Below are 17,411 nucleotides of genomic sequence, written 5' to 3' on the forward strand. Positions count from 1 at the left end.
GCATGTAAACACCACAACATAGAAGTTCCTTTCCAAATCACACACCTGACTTGGAAATATATTGCCATTTCATCATTGTCCCTGGGTCTAAATCCTAAAGTTCCCCACCCAACAGCATTGTGGGAGTACCTTTACCAGAAAGGACTGCAGCAGTTCAAGAAGGCAGTCAGAGATGGGCAATAAATACTTACCATCCAAAAATCAAATCAAGAAAAGAGAAAGTCAGGAATATGAGTGAATATTCTGCAGTTACCTGGATGAGTGCAGCTCCAGCAACTCTCAAGGAGCTTGTCGTCATCTAAACCACTTGATAGGGCACTCTGTCTACTCTCTTGAACATTATCTTCCTCCACCCCATTCAGTTACTCTACTGCTGTCTCCAAACTTGTATCTCATTGTTTGGCAAGTGACAATGAAGTAGGTCAGGATGTGCATTTGGGTCTCTGAATAGCAGGCAGCGTTTTCTTTCTGCCTTTCGCAGGGACTGCTCTCTCCACACTCCCTCATTTACTCCTCCGCCCCCCCCCGCCCATCCTGCTCCCACCCCGGGAACTTTCCACTGCCCCCACCAAAGGTGCGACACCTGCCCCTACACCACCTCCATCACCTCCTTCCAGGGACCCAAACAGTCCTTTCAGATGAGACAGAGATTCACCTGCTCCTCCCTTAATATCATCTACTGCATTCGGTGCTCCAAGTGTGGCCTCCTCTACATTGGTGAGACCAAACGCAGACTAGGTGACCGTTTCACGGAACACCTGCACTCTGTCCATAACCACGACCTGCATCTTCCTGTTGCCAGTCACTTCAACTCCCCCTCCCACACTATCACAGATATGTCAGTCCTCAGCCTCCTCCGCTGCCAGGAGAATTCCAAGCGCAAACTGGAGGAACAGCACCTCGTTTTCCGTCTTGGAACCTTGCAGCCCAACGGCATGAATATTGAATTCTCCCACCTTTGGTAATACCACCACCCCCCCCCCCCCCCCCCCACCACCATGCTTCTTCTTCCCTTTCCTAGTCTCTTTTTTTTTCTTTTTTTCCCTCTCTTTTTACCTTTTACCCATACCCCGGTGGATCTGCTCTCCCCTCCTCCCCCGCACCTGCCTATCACTAGCTCTCACCTGCATCTAACCTATCACCACCCTGTTCCCACCCTGTCTCCCCTCTTTTGTCCACCTATCACTGCTCTGCTTTTCCCTCCTATATATTGGGCTTCCCCTTTTCCTATCTTCAGTCCTGAAGAAGGGTCCTGACCCAAAACGTTGACCACCTGCTTTTCTCCACGGATGCTGCCTGGCCTGCTGAGTTCCTCCAGCATCATCATGTTTTTCATCTCGATTCCAGCATCTGCAGTCCTTTGTTTCTCTCACATTTTCTTTCATTTGTGTGATGTGGACATCTCCGTTAAGACCAGAATTTATTGCCTTTTTCTCAATGCCCTAGAGAAGGTTGTGGCAAAGAACATTCTTCCATTTCTGCAATTGCTGAAGGTACTCCCAGAATGTTGTTGAGCATGTTGTTTTTGGGAGTGCCAGGATTCAGACCCAGATATATAGAAGGAATGGCACATGGACTTGGAGGAGAATTTGCAGCTTACTGACGTTCTCATGACCTTCAGGAAGTGGATGGTGCAGAATCTGGCAACAGTAATGCTATTTGGGTATATGTGGTTCAACTGGCTCCTGTTTGAGATGGTCACTGCCCGACACTCATGTGGCTGAGACATTACTTGTCATGCCTGAGTATTGTCCAATTCTTTCTGCATTTGTGCATGTCCTGATCCATTATGTATCAAGTTGCAAAAAACAGAAAACTGCGCCATAATCAGTGAACGACCCCTCTTCAGATTTTATGATGGAGAAAAAGTCGCTGACAAGGCAGCTGACGATTTCTAACCCAGGGCCCTGTCCTAAGGGATTCCAGCAGCAATATCCTTAGGCTGAATTTTTTATATGTCAATACTGCAACCGCTTTTCTGAGAGCTTAGCATGACCCTGGCCATCTTGTGTAGGATGAAGGTGTGAGCCTTGTATCAGTGTTAATGGCTTGAACCTGAGGTAAACCTATGAACATTAATTATAATTCTTAATTGATCAAGATAATTGGTAGGTGATTGATGAGGATTGGTCTATTGATTGTCAGTTGGGGTTAAGATACAGTTGGTTCAATATGACATTTAAAGTGGCATTGATTAACCATGAGCAACATGTATGGACATTGAACTCAGTACAGCATTGGAAATATGTCCTTGGGTTTTGTCTTCTGATTTTGGAGGCTACAGCTCTCAGCTTGAACTGCCCTCTACCCAATTGCAGATTTGGTTGGAGGGGTTCCTGGCATTTGGGGATAGGTAACATCTCTTAGAGTCAGAGAGCAATACAGCATGGATACAGGCCCTTTGGCCTACCGAGTCCATGCCAACCATGGTGCCCACTCAGCTCATCCCAATTTCCTGCGTTCGGCCCATATCTCTCCAAGCCCCGACCCTGCATGTACCTATCCAAGTATTCTTAAATGATACTAATGTACCTGCCTCAACCACTTCCTCTGGCAGCTCATTCCATATACTCAACACCCTCTGCGTGAAAAAGTTGCTCCTCAAGTCCCTTTTAAATCTTTCCCCTCTCATCCTCCATCTATGCCCCTAATTTTGGATCCCCTACCCTGGGGAAAAGACTGCTATCATCCTTATCTATGCCCCTCATGATTTTATAAACCTCTATAAGGTCACCCCGCATTCATCTACACTCCAAGGAATAAAGACCGAGCCTGGCCAACCTCTCCCTATAACTCAGGCCCTCTAGTCCTGGCAACATCCCCGTAGATCTTTTCTGCACTCCTTCCAGTTTAACCACTTCTTTCCTGTAACAGGGTGACCAAAACTGTACACAGTACTCCAAGTCTAGCCTCACCAGTGACTTATACAACTACAACATAATGTCCCAACTACTATACGCAATGCTCTGACTGATGAAGGCCAATATGCTAAATGCCTTTTTTACTACTTTGCCTACCTGTGACACTGCTTTCAACAAACTATACACTTGTACTCCTAGGTCCCTCTGTTCTCGCTGGCTACTGCTTTATCCCATGACTTGCTCTTACTCAGAGTCCCACCCCACTGCTAATCTAGTTGAAACCCTCCCATGTAGCACTAGCAAATTTCCCTGCAAGGATATTGGTCCCTCTCTGGTTCAAGTGAAACCAGTCCCTCTTGTACAGATCACCTCTACTCCAGAAGAGGTCCCAATTGTCCGAGAATCTGAATCCCTGCCCCTTCACCAGCTCCTCAGCCACAAATTCATCTGGCCTATCTTTCTATTTCTGACCTCGCTAGCATGGCAGTGGGAGTAATCTGGAGATCACTACCCTCAAGGTCCTGCTTCTTAACTTCTTACCTAACTCCTGATACTCATTCTGCAGAACCTCATCCCTTGTTCTACCTATGTCGTTTGTACCAATGTGTCCAATGACCTCTGGCTGCTTGCCCTCCCCCTCTTGTCCTCTCCTTCTCCTCCATATCATTTTGGGTGCTTAGAGAATCATGTAAAATGGGAATTACCAGGGCACTGGACATTTTTTTCTCAGATTCTCATTTTCAACATAAAATAAAATGGTATTATCAGAAATATTAGTCTCATGAAGTGTTTCTATAATGAATGCTGGCTCACCAGTGTCTCCATTTGGGAGAGTGATGAAAAGGATACTGGCTGGGGAATAGATCACATCCTTTAATTTAATGTATGTAATAAAAACAAGAAAAAGGAGCACAAATAGGCCATACAGACCCTCAAACCTACTTCACCATTGAACAAAAACATAACTGAACTGATGCTTGTCGTGCCTCCACTTTCCTGTCTGTACCCCTGTACTGCCTCATAGTCCAAACATCTATCGATCTCAGCTTGAGTATGTTCAATGACCCGCACAGTTCTTTGGGGTGGAAAATCCAAAAGATTCATCACTCTTTGAGAGCAGGAATTTCTCCTCATCTCTTCATCTTGGTCCACAGTCTTTCAGATGAGATTCGGTTATTAAGGAGGCTACATGTACATGACACCAGACATCTCCTGACCTGATTCATCGGACATCACAGTTATATGGGATGGAATAGATGGACCAGTTGACCTTTTGGCAACACAAGAGACTGCAGATGCTGGAATCTGGAACAAATAAAAAGACTGCTGGAGGAACTCAATGGGTCAAGCAGCACCCATGGAGACAAAGGGATGGTCGACGTTTCAGATCGTGACCCTGCATCAGGTCTGCGTCAGTTAATCTTTTCCTGTCCAAAGTTTCCACATATGTGCATATGTGAGTCTTTTTCTGTTTGATACATAGCTAGTAGACAAAAAATGGTTTGAGTTTGGGGGTGCAGTCACCTAACATATGGCTCTTAACTTGTTAGAAAATTCTTTTTGTTGTGTACATATAGGAAGAAGTGAGCTTGGTTGGGGATGGGTGAGTCTCTACAAATTAAAGGCTAATATCATCCTTTGTTTTCATTCTTTATCTCTATTATTTAACATCCTCATGCACTGATGTAACTGCATAACACACATGAATATCTTGCCGTGTAAGGGATGTTTAACTGCCAGTTTTCTATAGTTTCTCTTCATCTCTGAGATTTGTAGAGATCCGACAGGTGAATGGTTTATGTTCAAAATATTACTCATGTAATCATAAGTGATGGAAGGAGATGAGACAATTTTTCTTCCTTCTCCAGTACACATCTAGAAATCAGATTCAATTAAGATATTGGATTTTATACAAAATCTCTAATATAACTTTCTTTGGACACTCATACAGAGTTTGCAAACATTACCTTTCTTCAGCTGTATTTTTAATGAGCTGACCTTCCACTTATTATTAGTTTTCCTTTTTGATTTTCCCTGGTGGACTGTATTTTCAGCATTGAGAAACATAATTAAAAAAAAATTAATGCCTTTTCATAGGTCATTTAACAATGCTTCTTTAAATTTCCTTGAAATAGTGGAAGACTCTTGAAACCATTTTGAAAATCTTCACCAAGTCTTTCACCACTCAAAACCTTTCATTTTGAAACAAATTGTTTAGATAAATGTCGTTTGATCTGAAATATCTCAAATTGTATTGAAAGATTGGCTAGTTATATAGATCCTTTCCAACATGCCCCTTTAGTAATAGACGTCATAGAAAAATGTAGCTGTCAGTCTGTGGGAGATTTAGCACAATAAAATGCTGTACAGATAATAGAGCGAAGAAGTCTTTGTACACAGTGTTCTCATCCATAAGGCTGTCTGGCTGCTTGTTGTTATCCTGTGCTGAAGGTCACCTAATCTAGAAATAGTTCTTTGTTTGGTCGACACCACCTGCTTCTGTGTATCAAGATTGCCGTTAAATTTGAATTCTTAAATCATGTAAGAACTTAAACTCCTTTGTTGAACTAGAGCATCCTTATAAGTTCCCACCAGGAGGTTGTTGGCAAACCTGAACATGCACTCCTGTCTTGATCCCACCACGAGCCACATCTTCTCCACTCCACCCCTTTCCGCAGGAACCACTCCATCTGTGACTCCCTAGTCCTATCATCCCTTCCCACTCACCCTTCCCTGACCTCTGGCACTTTCTCCTGCAATCACAGGAGGTACTACACTTGTTCTTACACCTCATCCCTCACCACCATCGAGGGACCTAAACAGCCCTTGCACGAGATTCACGTGCACCTCCTCCAACCTCTCCTCTTGCATTTGGTGCTCTCGATGTGGCCTCTTCTACTTCAGCGAGACCAAATGCAGACAGGGCAACCGATTCGCAGAGCACCCGCGCTTTGTTTGCCATGACCATCCCAAGCTCCCAGTTGCATGCCATTTCAATCCTCCTCCTCATTGCCATCCCAACCGGTCCATCCTTGACCTTTTCCCTGCCAGGATGAGGCCCAATTCAAACCAGAGGAACACCACCTCATATTTTTCCTGGGTAGTCTACAACCCAATTCAGTTAACACTGAATTTTTCAATTTCAGGTAACCCTCACCTCCAGTGTATTTCTGATCCTCCTCCGGTCCTCCCATTTTTATCCCATTTCCCACTCCTGGTTCCATCTGCCTATTCCCCACATTTCAACTGCCAGCTCCCTTCTCCTCCATCCAGTCCTGTTTCCATCTGCCCTTCACTTCTCCTCTAATGGTTTCCATTATCACCTTTCTTACTTATTAGATTCCAGCACTGGTAGCCTTTGTGTTCCTGCTTATCACCTTCTCAGCTATCTCCACCTTCCCCCTCCCCTCCCCTCCCCCACCAGACTCCATCTGTCCCTTTTTTTTGTCTGCCTTCATCTATCATCCACCTGCCTCTGTGTCCCAACTCCACCCCTCCCCTACCTGGTTCGACCTGCCCATCATCCTTCACCGCTCCTCAGCCCACCAATCACCCACTGGCTGCTGTCTCACCACTCTCCCTCTCCTCTTCTTACTATCATCCCTCTCCACCCTTTGTCCTGATGCAGGGTTTCAACCTGAGATGTCAGCAATTCCTCTCCCCCACAGATGCTGCTCAACCCACTGAGATCCTCCAGTCGATTCTTTATTGCTCCAGATTCCAGCATCTCAAGTCTTTTGTGTCTCAATGTTCACTCTTGGTTTATTCCTTCCAAAAGCGGTAAGCACCATCACAGATTTGTCTACTGTAGGATAGGGAGGGGTGGTCAGTAAGTCCATCATAGAAAGGAACAGTCAATGAAGGGCAAGCTGTGAGTGAAGAGCTGCGAATGCAACACAAGGTCGCACAAGATACAGTGGTCAACAATGATCTTAATCAACTTGGCTCATGCTTCAGATCCTGTAACTGAAATAAGGGCAATTATAATGTATGAATATGGAGTTGTCTCAGATGAACTGCACAAATAAGCTATGAGGCAGGTCAGCAGATGAAGAGTGGCAGTTATTCAGAGAGATGGTCCATAACACTCAGTTGGAATTTATCCCAAAGAGAAAGAGGGATTCCATGAGAAAGAGGCACAATCTGCATTTAACAAAGGAGCTCTAGGATAATGTTAAGTTGAAAAGTGAGGTACGCAAAATGGCAAGGGCTGGTAGTAGGCCATGGGACTGTGAAGTTTTTAGGATCCAGCAGCTAAAAGGCTCATAAGGAGGGAGAACATTGATTTTGAGAGAAAACTTGCATGTAATAGGAAAACAAACAACAAGAGTTACCATGGATAGGTAGACATAGAAAGGTCTAATGGCGGCTAAGGCATGTGTGGGACCTCTAGAGAATAAGGCTGGTGAATTAATAACAGGAAACAAATAAGTGGCAGAGTTGAGGACAGCATAGATCAGCCATGATCATATTAAATGGCAGGGCAGGCTTGGTGGTCTATTCCTGCTCCTATTTTGTTGTGTTCTTGTGTGCGCGCATGAAATATTATATTATAACAAGTTTATCTCTGCCTTAATGTGAAGTTTTCCAATGTCAATCCTTCAAAATGTCAACAACTCAAAGGGACAGCTTCAGGAAATGTGCTTCTTTCTACTGGAGATTGACGCTAATCATTTACAAGATTAAAAGGTTAAGACAAACAATGAAACAGCCCATTATTTTTGTAATAAATATTCTGGAAATACATAACAGGTCAGACAGCACCTGAAAAAAGAAATAGAGTGAAAGTTTCAGGTTCATGATCTTTCATCGGATTTGGGGAAAATTAGAAAGTTTTAAGTTGCAGAGAGGAGTGTGTGGTGGTGGGGGAGGGTGCATTTAGAGAATAAAGGAAATATCTCTGGTAGGTTGGAGACCAAGAGAGATAGAAAGACACAGATGGTGTTGATGCTGAGAGAGGGTGGTGGATTTGCTAACTGCAGTTGATCTGCCTGGAGAAGGTGTAAGAAGTGGGAGATGAAATAGAACAGAGGAGAGAGGAAAGAATACACAGTGCTGGAACCCTGAAATATAGAACACGGCAGTTGTGAAAACCTAAATAGACAATGCTGGAAATATCCAGTGAGTCATGCGGCATCTGTAGTGGGAACAAAATGAAATTAACGTGACAGGTTGAGGACCTTACATCAGAACTGGCTGACACAAACTGGAAAGGTTGGCTAAATAAAGTTATTGAATTTAAGGTTGAAACTGGAGGCTGTAACATACGCAGATGGAAGATGAGATGCTGTCCCTCAAGCTTATGTTGGGCTATGGTGGAATAATGTAAGAGGCCAAAGACAGAGAGGTCAAAGTTGGAGTGAAGAAATCTGCAAAGGGGTTATCCAGTTTGCATTTGGATTCTACAATATAGAGAAGATGTCATTATGAACATCAAATGCAGGAAGGGAGGAGGTATAACGGCATCTACTGTAGTTGTATGGGAAGGTGCCTTTAAAAAGGGAATGGTTGATGGTGATGAGAGAGTGGGCCAGGGAGTCATGGAGGACACAATTCCTTAGGAATGCTTAAAGCAGGTCCTCTTGACATATTCCTAGTAAGACAGAAAGTACCTAAATTATAGTTTTCATTTTCTTCATGGAAAGGAAGCTGCTTGAATTAAGTGAAGATTCAGAGAGGACCCATTTTTCTTTAAATCCAGGGATCTATAAAGGGATCTGTATATTTCTCAATTTCTCAACTCTGTTGAACCTATCACTGAAACAAAAAGCTCAATCATTTTTTAAAGGAAAAGTGGTTATCTCTAAATAGAGCTGCCTCTATTTTGACTGTAACACGTAGAAATTCCTGAGACTGACATAGTGGTGCAGACTTAGAGAAAACTTTTTTCTGGAACAACTATCAATGAACTTTTCAACGAATAAAATCAATGTGCAATGCTACTTCAATGCCAGAGTTGTTTCTCTGCTCCATGAATTTCAAGACTGAAAGGATATATCGATCTACATCACACTAATACCCCTGGAGTGTATCAGTGCTGTTGTCACATAAGTTGCACCCAATGCCTGCGTTGATTTCCTAGAGGGCGCTGTCTCGGAGGGGGAGGGCGTTTGTTGCTAGGTGACGGGCGGCGGCTGTCAATCAAGGGCAATCAAAGGCTGCGCGAAGGGTCTGCTGTGCAAACTCAGCGGAGTCACTGGGAATGGTTGCAGCTTTGGGAAATTAACTCTGAGAAACCTAAGGCAAACGCGGCAACACGAGCACTTTGCCCCTTAGTTCAGCCAGTCTGGTACTTGGCCAGGGGCTGAGCTTTAATTCTCTGGTTCAGTTATTTGCTTCCAGTCGCCCTGTCCTGAGATGGTGCTGAAACGGGCTGACTGGAACCTGTGGATTGCCTGTCTTTGCATAGTTTGCTTCCAAGGTAAGATTCACTATTTAAAAAGCGCAAACGAGCATCAGCTCGGGCTGATAGCTCGAGAGAAATGACAAGCAAAGTTGTCAAACTACTGCAAACGAAATCTTGATTTCAGGTTCTTGTTATTTTTTTGACCGTTTTTAATGGAAATAACAATTTGAACGGTTGGAGCTGTTTACTCCATGTTTATGAATTTGTGGATATTACTTTTGTTATCAGCTGGACCAATGGCCATCTAAAGTGAGTTATTAGTCACCATCGCAAGAGCAAGGTGTAAATTCTCTCTGGAGCGCCCTCAGTCAACAATATTTGGAGGATTACTGAAAGAATTTGGCTTAGATTCATCGAAAATCCAATGCAAACTAATGCGGTAATAAATACGAGACCCAGTGCTTGCAATTTGCAAGATTGTTTATATGTGACCGGAAGCAAAGAAAACAACGTTACTAATGAGACTTGAGTTTTTCGGAAATTTGATGAAAATAGTAGGTTGTTGAGATGAAAATGATCTTTAGAGATTTGCTTGTCAGGGTAATTTTCAAATACAGCACTATTTGTTTTGGAATTTCCGATTCATTTAATTATGCTTCATTCCAGTAGCTGATATACAAGTGTGGGGGGAGAGAGAGAGAGAAACATGTTTTGGAGCTCCAGTGTTGGTAATAGATTAATAGTAAAACGTGAATTAAACAGTGAGTCGATGAAGAATCATTATTGCTTTATTTACAGAAGTAGTGTGGGTAGGACCTGTATTAATTTACAGTTTCTGATGACCTGCATTGTTAGGCACTAAAGTTTCTCCCAGTTCCATTCAGCATGTTTGAATGTTCTTTCAGTTCTAATGTAAGTGTCTCAAAATATCTTGTTAACTATTAAAATTTTTAGTTGGCAGGGTAACAACCATATTCAAATTTTGTAGTTGTGACATTAGGACCAAATAGTGCATTTTGACATAATTTAGATTATGTTGTTGTGTAGTATTCAAGTTAAGGTAACTACGTCTATGGAGCAAAACAGTGATTTGGATAAAATGGAGCAGTTTTGAGAGAGGGAGAAATATTTGCTAGGTCACGCACTAAACGTGTGATTTAGTGGAGGCAGCATGTTGCATCCAACTTTGGAAGTGGAACACTACTATATTTATTAATCTTTAGATCATGTGACTGAAAGTGAACTTCTACCACAGTGCGATCAGCAGTGGTCATAGAATGCTAACTAAAAAGGCTGTATTGGGGGCGGGTGGGAGGCGTGGTGAAGGCTAAGAGACTTTGTAGGAATGCACAAAGCATTTGTGATGAGGCTAGTTAATGACCGGCACAAATGGATAAGTGAACAATCCAGTTGCCATTACTGGGTGTAGAATGATCAAGTGAAAGAAAATACTAACTTTGAGAAAATATGTGCGAGATGGAAGAAGCGATTGGTTTATCTCTAATAAATAAAGGATGAGATAAAAAAATGGTGTGAAATATGCTTAGCGCAGGATATAGAATCAGTGTTGGAGGGATTTAGTGTGTTTACTCGCACTCAAGGTCTGCCTTTCATGTGGGGCCCAGTCGCCCTCTTAATTAGGGCTCAGACTGAGACAGCACACCGAAGAAAACTCATACAGCTGTGGTGAGGTTCTCGAACAAGTCAGTTTATTTTGGCCTAGTTACAGTGTACACTGGGAAGCACTTTGAGTGAGAGCTCAAAGATGCTTCACTGACCCAACAAACTTCCAGTAATTTATCGTTTTTGCCTTACAATGGTAACATGAAGATTTTACAGTTTCAAAATAAATTGTCAAGATCCTGTTTTTCTTAATTGTGGATTGTACTCATTAATTATTAATTTATACAAGATTTGCTTGACAGTAGTTCCCCCATTCTTCTTATAAATAACGACTCATTTGGCCATCTGTATGTACAGAAGGATTTCTGGGCCTGTTTTTCTGTCCTAATCACATCTTCACTTATCCTGTGACCTTGCTTTTCTGTTCATAGTTCTGCATTCTAGCTCTTATTCATAGCTATCTTTGCTCTAATTAACTCTGCCTTGCAGTCTAAGCAATTCTCTACTCTAATTACTGCACTGCCTCTTTTAATATGACCTTTAAGCTATCTTCACTATGTTGGCCTGGCTTCCCACAATCCTTTTCCACCTTTTCCAGTATGGAGGGATTTTGGTTGATCATATTTCAAACTTTCCCCACTTTCTTATGATTCCTGGAGATTCCTTCTTCAATCACTGCAGATTAAATTAAGAAATGATGACAGAGTACACTGGGAGTACTTTTAGATACTCTCGTAATTACAGTGTTGAATAAGATATAAATTATCAATTTTGAGGCAGACGTAAGAAGGGTAATACAAAAATTGCAGAGGATGTCAGTCTTACAAAGTGGGCCGACCAAACTGACGAATGTAGCCTGTAGGATAAGTTCATTGAATCCTTATGTGACAGTTTTCCTAAAACAGTGGGCTGGATTACATTGAAGCCTAGAACTGCTGGCAAGCAGAAGTTCTTGTTTCAGCATGTTCTGGTCGTCCACTGCTTTGCGTTGTGGCACTTAAGTGTGGAAAGCACTGGAGGTCAGATGATACTGGATCTAACCTCTCACTCCACCACTGGACAGCACAGAGTCCAGCAGTAGTTCCATGAAGTACTGAAGTGAGGGGTGGATACACTCTGTATCTGGGCCCTCAGTTTTACACTGGTCACGATAGGTGCATCTAGCATGGCCCCATTCATTTGAATGGATCACCGGGCTTTGCTTTAAAAAGTCAGAACATACTGGAAACACTCAGCACGTCAGGCAGCATCTATGGAAATAGAACCAGTGTTAACATCTTAAGTCTCAGACTCTGACAAAGCATCTCAGACTTAAAATGTTTATTTTCTATTTCCGAAGATACGGCCTGACCTGCAGGGTGTTTCCAGCATTTTCTGCTTTCATTTCAGATTTCAAGCATCTGCAGTTTTTTTACATTTTCATTCACTTAAAAGATGAGAGGTTTGTTTTCTTTCTACTTCATTTTGTAATGCTTTTAAATTTTCCTAAATTGAATGTTTTAAAAAGAATTTCTTGATGTCTTCAATATTCCTTAATGTATGATCCTGTAGGCAGGACCCTTAGTTTCTACTTCTCATGGCCTGTTCTGCCTGGCAGAGTGGCCACTCCAGTGAGACTAGGAGGATGCTGGTAGCTATTCAGCCAGGTAAGTAAATGTCTCCATCGGCTTCCTATGAAAGATAAATTTGAGGCATGGGCTTGGTCCAGAACAATCCAGTCCGTTGTATCCAGAAGCCAACTAGGAAGCAGACAATTTTAGATTAGTAGGCTAGCAGTGTCTAAAGAGACAGGTTATGCCAGTTAACAATTCTGTGAGGATCATAAAATGGTGAAACTTAACTGCATCGTTCTCAAGCTTAATCTAAGGTCAAAACTCAAATTTCAAGGAACTCCATTATGGAGGTGAATTGTCTGATATAAATTGGGGAATTCAATTAAAAGATGATGGTGGGTGAGCAATGCCAAACATAATAAATAATTCTCAGTGGGTGTACATTATCTTGAGGAATAAAAATCGGAATAGCTGTACAATCATGGCTAAGGAGTAAAGATTAAACTAGTGTTAGACTAAACAAGGGTTTCAGTTTTGCCAAGAAGACCACCGGCCCTTAATTTGCTATAGCAGGGCACACATTGGTGTCTGTTATCAGTTCATTTTCTTGCAATTTTAATTTTTTTAAAGTATTTTAAACTTTCAACAAGTTACAGACAATATAAAGTAAAGGAATTGGTGTCTCTGGACTTGAATAAGTAGAGCAAGCAACTGTGAAGCTCTGTATCCAAACAGGCTAAAGAATTATGAAATTGACAGTATAAGAACAGGAAGTAATTAAAAGTATGTGAATTCGGCATCACATCAGGCTTGGAAAGAGAAGTAAAGGGGGGAAGATTGGATTTAGAGAGAGTTAAAAGAGATGAAAAGAAAAACAAGTAAAACAAAACTAACCATTAAAATTTCCTACAGCTACTGAAAATGCACTTGCCAGAGCATCCAAAATGTTCACAGGTAGTAATTCACTTAAGTCTTTGTAAGAATTGTACCTTTTATTTGAAATACCTTTCTACAGCAAATTTCATTTGTAATTACCTGACAAATGCAGTAATTTCATCTTCTTCAATCTATGTCAATGAAGAGACAGACTGCAAAGTGTCATTTCTCTGTCATTAGTTTTGTGGCAAATATAAACTAGACAGCAACTTTTGAACTTGTGTGTTTGATTGTGCATTTTCCTGGTTAATGTAGCATTTATATACAAGTACCGCTAATTGTTATTATTTTGACAGCAAATTATAAGTGTTGTGCTGAGAAGCAAAGGGCACAGATTTTAAGATGATTGGCAAAAGGACCAGAATTTAGGATTTGGAATGCACCATCTTTTAGGTGGTGTGAACAGATTCAGTGGTAGTTTTCAAAAGGGAATTGATGAAAGGAAACAAAATCAGTGATTGTTGGAAAGAGCAGAGGAATGGAATTAATTTAATAGTTCTGGGAGGACCAGTACAGATTAAAAGGGCCAGATGGCAGTTGCACTATCTTAATCTTTGAAAATAGTAAGCATGAGGATTGGGAAAGTTTTAAAAGTGATAAAATGATGACTAAGAAAAAGACCATTTGGTTCCTTGTGTCTCCTTTGTCATCCAAAGGATCACAGCTGATCTTTTCTATTAGTGCCATTTTCTTGCACTTGACTTGTATTCTTTGATTTCCTTACCTTCCAAAAATCTGTTGATCTGTCTTGAATAAATTTAGTGACCGAGTCACTGCAACTCCCTTGACTGACATTCCCAAATTCACTATCCTCTAGGTGAAGAAATTTCTTCTCGTATTATCTCTGACTGGTGGATCCTGTACTTTAAGAATGTCACCTCTGGATCTAGTCACTCCAGCCAGGGAAATCATTAACTCTGCACCCACCCTGTCAAGCCCAGCAATCTTGTATGCTTAAAGTGAGATCACATTTTTCTATACTCCAGAAAATGTAGGTCCAGTCTGCTTAATCTATCCTTGTATGATAAATGTTCCACTCAAGGAATCAGTTTGGTGAATCTTCACTTTACTTCCTCTATTGCAAATGTATCCCTCCTTGGGTAAGGACCAAACTCTTACACAATATCCGAGATGTAGTTTTACAAGTGTTGTATGTAATTGGAGCAAGATTTCTTTTACAAACTATCTTGCAATGAAAGCCAATGTACTCTGTCTTTCTGAAGAGAGATTAAATGGCATAAGAGTAACTAGCAAGAAACAAACATATGTAAAGGCTTTTATAACTATGTAAAAAGGAGATTAGATCATGTCTTGCTAAAATACACTTCAGTTTCTAATAATTCCTACTATACTGTAATGCCGTATGTGCTGGGCTTTGTTCTGTCCCTTGCATCTTGTGGTATATATCATGATTTAGACTGAAGTGATAGAGTCATGAGTTGGAAAGTTGAATATAAAATCTAAATTGGCAGTGTATTTGATGGTGAGAAAGTAAGTTCTGTGCTGCAAGAAAGTATCAATGGTTTGTATGGCACAAAAGTGGCAAGTGAAATTCAAACCAGAGAAGTATAAAATATACATTTGGGGAAAGCATACAAGGCAAGGGAGTACAGAGTAAATTGAGGGATACAAAGAAATGTAGAGGAACACAGGATTCACAGGCTGCATGTCCACAGATCCTTGATGACAGAAGACCGTTAGATAGGGGGTTTAATGCAGGAGAAGAGAGGTAATTCTAAAGCTATGTACAACTTTAATTGTTTCACCTCTAGAGTATTGTGTACTGTTCTAGTCACTACCCTGCAGGAAGGATGTAATAGGCAAAAAAAAACTCATAAGTGTTAGGGTTGATAAGGATTTTGATGTCCAATGTGACTGTGTTAGCATGGATATAATACAAACAAATAGAAATTTAAATGATGTATTTGTTTATTCTAAAGGGGTTGGAGTTTAAGACAAAAAATCTTGCTGCACTTTAGTGCGATTGCACTATTGTATTCAATAAGGATATGCATGTCTTGATAAGCATCTCTCAACTGATTCCTGGGATAGAAAGATTACCTGAGGATGAATTTATATTCTCCAAGTTTTAGGAATTTTCAATGTGATTTAGGGGCCATAATCTCAGGGTAATAGGTTAGTATATTGGACTGGGTTAGAGATTTCCTCAGTCAAAGGAATGTGAATCTTTGGAATTCTATATGCAGGTAGCAGCGGATGTATGGTTGGGGTTGAGTGACACATATTGTACCTTTTATGACAATGCGCTTTTCAGTCAAGTAGTTCCACATTTTATACCTTAAGATGTGAATAATAACATTAAGAATTTTACTACAGAATATCTGAGCATTCTATTACTATTTTAAAAGTACATAAGAGGAGTTGTAAAGTGTAAGTAAAGCACCACCTATTATGTATCTTATGCTATTGAGGAGTAATGGGGTCCAGCTATCTCCCTACAGTTAAGGGTCTGTACTATGTGTTCAAATCTCATATTCAGATCTCTCTCCCCTCTGATTCAAACCTAAATTTCTAGCCCCTTGTAAGCAATAAATATGTTCCATTCCTTGAATGATTCGTCAGATTCTATACTGAGTGGGTTTTAAGTTTATTTATTCATTGGAAGTGGACATCCCTGGCAATCTTTGCATTTATTGTCCTTAATAGATCCTGAATTGAGAAGGCAGTTATGAAAAGGTTAAGCGCATTGGTAGATCAGGAGTCGCACATGGGCCTGACTGGGTAAGGATGCCAGATTTACTTCCTTAAATGGCATTAGAAAAGCAAAATGGTTTTTATGGAAGTTGGTACTTACTGAGACAAGCATTTCTTTTATATTGCAAATTTATTTAGTTTCTTGAATGTGAATCCTCCAGCTGGCATCGTAGGATCAGAACTGATGTCTTAGGATCAAAGCTCCAGAAGTCAGGCTGCTAGTCTAGTTCTTTAACCTCTAGAATACTGCATGTGTTCAATCTCTATCTTCACAAACCTAATCGCACAATATTTCAGCTCAATTTACATTCATGTAAGCAAATTATATGTCTAAACTCTAGCTATTTTTTTAAAAAAGTCAAAATTTTAATTTCTGCTGCCTAACATTGAAACTAACATATCACTTTCAGCCATTGCCTCCCGTGCATGAAGCGACACTGAGAATACTTGCTTATTGTTTATTTTACGAGGGAACATGGGAGGGGAAGGGAGCTCTTGGATTTGCAAAAATGATGGGCAGAACTGTCAACTTTCAATGTGCAGGTATTATTGACTGTCATTACCAATTTAATTGCAATTTATTATAGAAACCAGGGGTTGATGCACTTGGCTGAGTTTTTATTAAATATGTGAAAATACCTGATTAGTATCTGAAATATTTGAAAAAGTTCCCAAGTTCGACATAAAATGAAAGGCCAATTATATGTCTCATGATAGGTTGCTGGTGAGGCTGTTGTGAATTGGTGGATCCAGCCAAAATACTGGAAGCCGCAACACTTTTCCAAGATTTAGACCCAGTGATAATGAAGGACCGTCTATATGATTCCAAGTCAGAATGGGTATGTGGGTTGGAGGGGAACCTGCAGTGATAATCTTCCCATGTGGTTGCTGCTCTTGTCTTTCATGGTGGGAGATTGAGGGTTTGGAAGATGCTGTCATACAACAAACAATCTGCAGGAGGACTCGCCAGATACTGCTCTCCCTGTTGTTCTTCCAGCAAATTGATTATTGTTCTAGATTACAGCATCTGCAGTCTCTTGTGTCTCCAAGATGCTGTCATAGCAGTCTCGGCAAATATGTGCAATGCATCTTGTAGATTGCACACACTGCAACCACTGCGCTTCAGTGGTGGAGGGAATAAATTTCTAGGGAGGTGGTTGGGGTGATGATCAAGAGGGATACTTTGCCCTGAATGATGTTGAGCTTCATGAGGTTTGTTCCAGCTGTACTTATTTGGGCGAGTGGAGAGTGTCCATCACAGTCTGTATTTGCATCTTGTAGATTGTGGAAAAGCGTTGGGGTGTCAGGAGATGAGTCACTCACTGCAGGACGTCCAGCCTTTTACCTTCTCTTGTTGCCATGATATTTACATAGCTG

General features: G+C 41.2%; 1 protein-coding gene across 3 annotated transcripts in view; it reads left to right on the plus strand.

The window, feature by feature from the left end:
* The first annotated feature begins 4,165 nt into the window (after nucleotides 1-4,165).
* igsf11 (immunoglobulin superfamily member 11) overlaps nucleotides 4,166-17,411 on the plus strand; it is a 168,905-nt gene continuing 155,659 nt past the window's right edge. Inside the window, exon 1 of one of the 3 annotated variants that reach the window (XM_052014223.1) lies at nucleotides 4,166-4,266. In XM_052014223.1, coding sequence (XP_051870183.1) covers nucleotides 4,233-4,266 — 34 coding nt within the window. In that variant the 5' untranslated portion in view covers nucleotides 4,166-4,232. Of the gene's footprint in view, nucleotides 4,267-9,041; nucleotides 9,283-17,411 lie in introns of those variants that run through there. The other 2 variants (XM_052014222.1, XM_052014219.1) reach the window with 2 other exon arrangements.

This window comes from Pristis pectinata, chromosome 4, assembly GCF_009764475.1.
Source record: "Pristis pectinata isolate sPriPec2 chromosome 4, sPriPec2.1.pri, whole genome shotgun sequence".
In the NCBI taxonomy this organism is placed as follows: domain Eukaryota; kingdom Metazoa; phylum Chordata; class Chondrichthyes; order Rhinopristiformes; family Pristidae; genus Pristis; species Pristis pectinata.